This window comes from Pteropus alecto, unplaced genomic scaffold (assembly GCF_000325575.1).
Source record: "Pteropus alecto unplaced genomic scaffold, ASM32557v1 scaffold30, whole genome shotgun sequence".
In the NCBI taxonomy this organism is placed as follows: Eukaryota; Metazoa; Chordata; class Mammalia; order Chiroptera; family Pteropodidae; genus Pteropus; species Pteropus alecto.
In genome coordinates, this window is record NW_006429782.1 from 940994 (window position 1) to 949647 (window position 8654).

The 8654-nt window shown below is 65.4% G+C and overlaps 1 protein-coding gene across 1 annotated transcript in view; it reads right to left on the reverse strand.

Moving 5' to 3' along the window:
- REXO1 (RNA exonuclease 1 homolog) overlaps positions 1-8654 on the reverse strand; it is a gene marked incomplete at both ends in the record, with an annotated part of 18940 nt that overhangs the window by 7853 nt on the left and 2433 nt on the right. The window contains one exon of the mRNA XM_025042592.1: positions 277-2000. Coding sequence (XP_024898360.1) covers positions 277-2000 — 1724 coding nt within the window. The remainder of the gene's footprint in view (positions 1-276; positions 2001-8654) is intronic.

Sequence of the window (8654 nt, forward strand, 5' to 3'; positions counted from 1 at the left end):
AGGGGAACAAGACACAAGATGGGGAGGGGAAGGGCCCCGGGGGTACCCAGTACCCCGTCCTGCGGCTCTCAGGTGCTGCACAGGAGCCCCGGGTGGGCCGGAACCCCGCCGGGCGGGCTGGGAGCCAGCGTCCTCTTTCTGGACAAGGTGCAGGGGGGCAGCAGGCAGCCACCGAGGGTTCCTGAATTTTGGACGAGGGAAGAGCCGTCTCCGTCTCGGCGCTGGGTGCCGGTCACAGGGGAACGCTGGAGGGTAGCCAGCACCCCGGGCGCTCACCTGCCGGGCCAGCCGGCCCCTATCCTCCGTCTTGACGCAGGTGGACTCGTTGAAAATGCGCAGGCACTCCTCCATAGGGTCCGAGTCGAAGTCGACCTCCTTCTCCAGGGCCGCGTAGTCCACGTCTGTGCCCGCCCCCGAGGATGAGGGGGAGGACGAGGGGGAGGCCCGGCCAGGCGAGGGGGGCGGGGTGGCCTTGAGGCGCTTGTGTGGCCCCCGTGTGGCCACGAGGCCCAGGCTGGAGTCAGAGTCCGAGTCTGAGCTGGAGCTGAGGCTGGGGAGGGCAGGGGCCCGCAGTCCGGGCGCTCTGGGCCCTGGCTCCTCGTCCTCGCTCTCATCCCCGAAGAGGTCCACGTGGCTCAGGGTCCTCCTCGGCAGCTTCGGGGCGGCCTGGGAGGCGCCCTCGTCCAGTGAGCAGGCCTTCCGCTCCGCCAGCTTCCCCGGCGGGGCCTTTCCGCCTGTCCTGTCTGGCAGCTGGGGGGCATCCCCACGCGTGGGGCTTGGCTGCAACCCCGGCCGGTCGGGCCGGCCTTTCCCTGAGCTGGCCACCGAGGTGGCCAGAGATGGCTTTTTCTTGGTCCCTTGGGGCCGCTCCCCCTTGCGCTGGTGGCTGCCAGCCTGCGGGCCCTTCTTGCCGGCACAGGGCTTCCCGGCCAGCTTCCCATGCTCTCTGTCCTCACCCCTGTCTGTCTTCCGGCCACTGTCCCTAGGGCTGGGGACCGGCGGCACCCCATTTTTCTTCTTGGGTCTCCCCTCCTTGGGGCCACTGTGCTCTTGCGAGGCGATGGCCGGGAAGTCAGGCTTGGCCGGGGACGCCCCACCAGGGCCCTTGGGAGGCTGCCCGAGGTCCCCCACGTCGTACTGCACGGCCATCTCCTTGGTCTCCCGCAGGCCACCGTCCTCAGGCTCCTGGCTCTCCCTGGAGCCCGGCTTCTTGGGGCCTTTGCTCTCGGCCCCCGCCTGGGCCCTTGGGGGACTGGCGGTGACAGGCTGTTTCCCTGTTGCCGTGGCAGCGTCATCATCTGAGTCGGAGAACCGGGCCTCGCAGCCCCCAAAGGGGTCACAGGGCTTCTTGAGCACGGGCATGTAGGGCTCACTGCTGCCGCGGGAGCCCCGAGGCCGCTTGGGGGCCCGGCCATCCCTGGAGCTGGCCCCGCCGAGCAGCCGGGCGGAGAAGTTGGACAGCGGGTCATACTCCAGGTCTGTGGACGGCTTCGAGTCATCCACCACGTACTTGCCGCTGGACACCGGGCGGCTATACCGCCGGGGCTGGCTCACCGCCTTGGGGACATACTCCAGGGCACTGCTGCCCCCTCCGCCATGACCCTGAGCCCGGTCCAGAGCGGCCAGCGAGTACTTGCTGCCCGCCTCGGCAGGGGCAGCCAGCGGGGTGGGCTGGTAGCCGGCGTCGGGGCTCAACAGGTCACAGCCGCCAGGGCTGTACTCGAAGGACAGGGGAAAGGTGTCCTCGTCCAGGCCGGCGGCGGGACCGTGGGGCGCCAGGGCGGGGACCTCGGCTGAGATGTGCTCACGGGCCGTCTCCAGGAGCTCCTGGTACCGCCGCTGCTCCATCTCCACCTCGGAGCGCACGGCCTCGATGGCCTGGTTGACCAGCTCCAGCTCCAGGATGTCTGAGCGGGGCTCGTCCCCTCTGCCCAGGACGCCATTCTCCCTCTGTGCGGGGGGCTTGGGCAGCTCCGGGTTGTACGGGTCATAGCCAAGCCCTGGAACGGAGAGGGAGGACACAGCGGTGAGCAGCCCTGGGAAGCAGCAGCCGCTGCCTCGACCCCAAGAGCCAGCCGTCTGGGAGCTGGTGAGGGCCAGGCCTGCCCACGCGCCCAGGATTCCGAGTGCCCCTCCAGGCAGGTCCCGATCTGCGGAGGCCCTGCGGAGGCTGACGGGGCGCAGCGCGCTGGCCCCAGAGACAGCCACAAGGTCCAGGGAGGACACCAGGAGAGGTGGAGACCACGAGATCTCCGAGCCGGGCAGCCACACTGAGCCACGTCTCTGCCTCCCACAGCTGAGGGTGGGGGCCGCGAAGATGCCAGGGAGCCCGACACCCAGACGGGGCACGAGGCGGGCACATCTGACAGGCTGGGATGGCGTGTGTGCAGGGCTGCCTGGCTCAGGGCTGGGGGTGGGAGGTGAGCGGACACAGCCCGATGCCACCCACAGCCACAGGAGGTTCCACAGGGCTGCGCCTGTCCCAGCAAGAAAACAGAAACCACTGAAGCGGCCGCCGCTCAGCAGTACCGGATGGAAGGACACCCGCACGCCAAAGGCGATCCGTGGTGTGACCCCACAGGTGTGAAAGCACTGTGTTCGAAGAACACCCGATTGTCACAAAGCCACAGCGGGCCAGAGAGCAGTGGGTCCTTTTAACGCCTCTATCGGGCTGAGTGGTCCCTGCCCCGTGGTCGGGGGACAGTTTGTGTGGCTCTAGGGCACGCTCCAGAGGTGGGCACAGGCCACAGTTTGTGTGGCGTACTGGCTCTAGGGCACGCTCCAGAGGTGGGCACAGGCCCAGTGCCACCAGTGTCGGCATGAACCTCCAGGAGCCTCGCTTATGGACAATCACATTCTCAACGAAACGCAAGCAAAGGGAGGCGTCCCCAGGAAGCGGTGCCGTGTGCTAGCGCGCCGGCCTGCCGCGGGCACCGGAGGCCCTATCGGACGCCATCCTGCAGCGTGTCTACAGAACAGGCCGCCAGAGTTGGTCCCTGTGGTTGGAGAATGACAGTGCTTCTCCTAGGAGCCGCCAGGAGCCAGGACGGTCACATTGTCAACGAAACGCAAGCAAAGGGAGGCGTCCCCAGGAAGCGGTGCCGTGTGCGAGCGCGCCGGCCTGCCGCGGGCACCGGAGGCCCTATCGGACGCCATCCTGCAGCGTGTCTACAGAACAGGCCGCCAGAGTTGGTCCCTGTGGTTGGAGAATGACAGTGCTTCTCCTAGGAGCCGCCAGGAGCCAGGCCTGACCACGCCCGGCCTCAGCCAGGAGGCCCAGGATGGAGCCCCGGCCTTCGGGACAGCGAGGACGATCTGCACTGCACGAAGGCCCCGTGTGCGCTGCTCTGCTGGAAACACGGCAGCTCCAGGTAACTCGCGCGGCCTCATGTGGGGAGAGAAGCCCGTGCAGCTGGCAGCCATAGGTGACAGTGGCTGGGCTTAGGCTGCTGGGGGGAGGAGACAAGGGAGGGAGGGTTCCCTGCAGGCATGTGGTCTGGCTTTTAAGTTGGACCCTATTTTTGAATTCTATTTAAGAAGAAGAGAAGTATGTGCTCCTGCTTCAGACAATGGGGGCCACGCTGGGGCTGAGGGTGGGAGACGGGAGGGGAGACGCCACAGGGCTGGGTGCCGGCGGCAGGACAGGTGCCGGGGTGCTCCTTGTGGGGTGTTCACACTGGAAGCAGTCACTTCCTGCCCTCGTGTCCCAGCTGAGGATGCCAGAGCATGGGAACAAGGTGGGGGATAGTCCCGAGGGAAGGCCAGCGACCCAGCAGTAGGATGGAGGCCGCCCTCTGGCCACCCTGACCCAGAACGGGTCACAAGGCACCAAGGCAGATCCACTGCCACCCAGGGAAGTCCTAGCAGCCAGCAGAGAGCCAAGGCCACCCACAGCCAAGAGCTGTGGTCACTCGCTGGGCATGTCCAGAGGGATCCGCCAGGTAGCACTGGTGTCTGGGGTGGCCTCCGGTCTGGCCCGCCTCACTTCCCAATCTCCCTCCTATGCTAAGACGCCCCGCAGCACCCAGCCCTCCCCTGTGGGATGGGAGCCAGGGCCCACCTGGCGGGAAGGCCCTCCCCAAGGACAGGTGGGTGGGGCTGATGACCAATGGAAGGGGGTGGTCAGGACCCATACACAGCCCAGAAAGGGCCACAGGCCACATGCAAAGCAGCCCAGAGGCCTCAGTCCTTTTCAAGGTCAGGATCTGGTCAGAGGACAGAGCTGGGGGCCTTTCAGCCAGTCCAGATTTGAAAGCAAGAGGTCTCCCCCAAAAAGCCCGTGCTTCAGACACCAGACAGGAGAGTCACTGGGCCCTGGGGCCGAGCCCAGCTTTGTCCCTGCCCAGGTATGTTTCCTAAGAGACAACACACTCGCCCACGCCCCCGGCCCTCAAGTGGGCACAAGATCTGCTTATCAGGTGGGAATGGTCGTGCACTGGGGGTTTGAGCCACTCACTCTGAGGGGGCTGGCTCCTGGCCAGAGCACCAAGCCCTTGAGCCAAGCACCCAGGAGCTCTGCCAATGGGCGTTTTCCGTCCCAGGTGGGGGCTGCCTCCTGGCCCTACCCACTACACCAAGAAGCAAAAGAAGTCTGCCCCAGGACGGCCTGAGTCAAGGTCCTGATCCTGCCCCTCTGGGGGCTTCAGTCTCCTCCTCTCCCCGCTGTACCTTGTGGCTGTCACCTGCCTGAGGGCCTCTAGATGGGTGGGTCGGGAGCTCAGAGGACACGGCTGCCAGGCTCTGCTGCAGCCTTGCTTAGAAGTTAAGTGCTGGAGCTCGGCCTCGGAAGCAGGCAGCCCCGAGCCACCCCAAGGTTACTTGAGAGTCAGGGGGACACACACACCGAAGGTAACTGTTCATGCCATCTAGCCTCCTGCCCCACTGCCTGGGAGGGCTGGGATCCTCAAGGGACCCGTGGAGCTGGAGAAGCTCACAATAAAATGTTTTGCAAGCTGCTGGGTGCCTTGGGGTCTCTGCCCGCCCACCAGCAGGGGCATCAGAAGGCAACTGACAGGTGACCCTCAAGGTGGGGAAGGGCCATCGGCACCTTCCCCCAGTTACTGGGAATAGATCTGGATAGAAGTGAACCGAGCCCACCTCTAGTAAACAAGATTAACTGAGCTTCTGGAAATGGGAGCCATCTGAGGAGCCCCCCAGAAGCCAGACAGTAGAAATTATACTCTTAGAAGTCAGACCCTGGGGACCTGATTCCTGCTCCCCACTCCAGGGCAGGGGAGGGGCCTGCTCCTGCCCAGCTGTAGGGACCCCTCCCCCAAGGCTCAGGGCCTGCCTGGCGTTCACCTGAGGGATATCCTTTGGGAAGGCCCTCGCGGGGTCAGGGCGAGGAAAGACGGCCCCCACGGCCCACCTGCCCTGGCCGCCCATGCGGCTCTGTGCACCCAGCACCTCGCCTGGCTGAGGGACAGAGCGGTGCCTCTCCTGACTACAGAGCCGCGTGCAGCTCCCCCAGTGACCTCGCTCCCCAGTGACTCTGATCATCAGCTTCTGGGGCAGGCGTCTGGCACGGTGGAGGCCAGGCCTGCTTCCTCCAGCCCCCTGGGCCCTGGGGCCTTGGGTGGGCACCGTGTGCAGGCCAGGGCCACAGAACTAGGGAAAGGGTGAACAAGACAGCATTAGCCTTCCCCAGACCCCCTCCAGACCTGCCCTCTGCCGCTCCCTGCTCCCACCACAGCCACCATTTCAGAAAATGCCCGCGCCCTTCTCTAACTGCTGCACACAGAATCAAGGACGAGACACTGAGCACGAAGCCCCCACTGGAGAGGACGTGACCCCACTGTCTCTGGCTGCTACAGGCCCAGCCATCGCCCAGCCCGCTCTCCCCCTAGTCTGCCCAAGGTCTGAAGATAAGGCCAGGGCGGCACAGGGGTCCCGCCCCCGGCTCCGAGCCTGATAACACGTCAGCAGGGGCTCTTCCTCCAAGCCAGGTGGCGGCTGACCCTCCCGAGTGGGGTGGCAGGAACACCAGGAGACACAGTCCCTGCCGAACAAGAGATAAGCAGGGACACAAAGGCCAGTCACAGTGGAGCCCGGACCCACCCTGGGTGGCAGAGGCCTTGAGGTGGAGCCAAGAGACAGGACATTCCCTGAGGCCACAGGGGTGCAACAGGCTCGGGCCTCCGGCCAGCCTGGCTTGGCAGTAATGCGGGGTGGGAGGCCGAGGCCCTGGGTCGGAGCGCCCCATACTTGGGGCTTTTCTGGGAAGAGGGATCTGGCAGAGAGCACCCCGAAGGCCACCGCCATTGGAGGGTGGAATAGCTCCCAGGTCCTCAGGGGCTGGCTGCCACTCCTGGATGTCAAGGTGCCCACCGCATAGGCCAGGAGCCTGGAACCAGGGGTCGGCACCTGGTCCCTCGCTGTTCTGCTTGGGAGAGCCCCACACGGCACAGAGCACCGCAGACTCCCAGAGGAGGAGCATGGCCACTGGGAACGTGCTCCCAGGTGCATGGGGGGCCATCTGAACACGCCCTCGTGGGGGCTGGGCTGCACCTGGAGACGCAGACTCTGAGGTTCTGCCCCCACCTCGCAGGGTCCCCCCACCCCCGCCTCCGGGGCGGATGACAATGCTGGAGGGCCTGGGACACTGGCTTGAAGCTCAGACCCTCGACAGCATCCCCTCGTGCCCCCCGTGTTCCCCCTCAACACCACAGCCCCACCTGAAAAGCAGCACAGGCCAGGGCCCCAGCGCAAGCGGCCCCACGCAGCCAGCTCCAAGGGAAGGAAGCCAGTGCTGGCCAGACCCGGGACCACCCACTGGCCCGTGCCCTCTGTGGCTGCCGGGTCACCCTTTCCAGGGCCAGGATCGTAACCACAACAGGCTAGGCTCCAACATGCACAGAAACACACAGGACGACATAAAGCTCAGGAAAGGAGTGAGGGGGGCCACGGCCCGGGGGCTGGGGTGACAGGCGGCCTGCTCCCTTGCACCTCTCCATCCTCACAGGCCATGACAGCACGAGGGGCTTTCGTGGGCTCAGGAAGAAGGTTCAGGACAGAGTGCGCCTGGTCCTCCCACCCTAGGGCACTTCCAAGTCATCAAACGCTCGGGTTTTCCAGTAGGTGTTTCTGGAGCCATTTCCTTCACTGGACAGGCCTCCCGGAGGCCCCCCCAGCCTGCAGGCCTGGCAACTCGGAGCCCCTTCCCACGTCCCGAGGGAAGTCAGCTGAGGTACAGAGGCTGCAGCACTCACGCGTTCCTGGGATGCAGAGCCACGGCGAGGGGGGAGCCAGCGGCACGCCCTAAGAAAGAGTCCACACACCGGGCCATACGTGGGCACAGGGGCTTTTATTACTTGACTCCTGGGCAGGTGTCAGGGAGGGGTGACCGCGGGCTGGATCCTGAAACAGTACCAACGCCCCTGCTCTGTGAGGAGCCTCTGGGCCACTCTGCCAGAGAAGGGGACACTGCACTCTCCAGACAAGCAACTATTATGTGTGACCGTCGACTGCACAGGGATGGATTTAGCCTCTCGGACAGAGTGACAAGCACCACCGGGATGTGGCTGGAGCGAATGTGGAGGGACATCCCCCGCCCCATCACCATGCAGGCCCTGCCCCCTCCCGTCCCCTGCCACCCAGCAGCTCAACAAGCTGATCCCCTAGCTCTCCTCTGCACCCCTGAGCTGGCTAATACAAATGCCTCAAAGGTCTGCAGGATGAACGAATGAGGGAACGAAGGAACGGAAGGCAGGAAGGCAGGCAGACCGCGTGGGAGCCAGGCGCCCCGCAACGCCTGGGCCATGTCCATTCCCAGACGAACCTCTGTGCTCAGAGGGTACAGTCCCCGCAGGACACAGCTCCCAGCACCTACGCGGGCGTTCGCTGGCTTGGAGCCCCCCACCTCCCTGTCTCTGGGGCAGACACGCTGGCCCGTGGCAGCACTCCTGGAGGCCTGGAGAAGAACAAGTTACAAGTCGGTGTGACGACGGGGACCCCTGCCTCTCGAGGTGGCAGTAATGGTGGAGGCAGCCTTTCCTTCTCCCTCCTGTGCCCCTCCAGAGCACAGAGCACAGAGCACGAGGACGTCCCCGGCCTCACTGCGCTCCGCGCCCAGCATCACAGGCAGTGCCGCTTCGCAGCACGCCGCCAGCCGCCAGGCAGAGGTGCCCATCCTTCACAGCCTGGCGCGGTGACCACCGCTGGGGAACACGCACCTGACTGCCCTCCCAGACAACCACTCTCTCCTGGACCCTCGCCCGGACCTGTAAGGCTGGACACCCCTCCTTCGCTTCCAGGGACCCCCGCCTGGTCCACAGATACGAACTGAATTCACGCAGACCCAGAAGAGCCCTTGGGTGGCCCCAGAGCCAACTCGATTTTACAGATGACATGGAGACCAGGGTGCATGTGTGTGTCCAAGCCAAGGCTCCAGCCTGAGATACAGCCAGGTGCCCCCTCCCCAGCACACCCAAGTTCTGGGACCCCCGACAGCCTCCCATCCTGCTCTCTCTCCTCCAGCAAACTAAAGTGGCGGGCAGGAGGGCCTCCCCAGAAACGCCCCTCGGCCTTCAGCCCTGCCTGCCACCCCCGCGGCCCTGCGCTCCACACAGCCGTCTCCAGAAAACGAGGCGCCCCCAAACTGCCAGCACACGTGCCCGTTTCCTCGAAGGCGCAGGCTGACCACCACGGCACTCCCG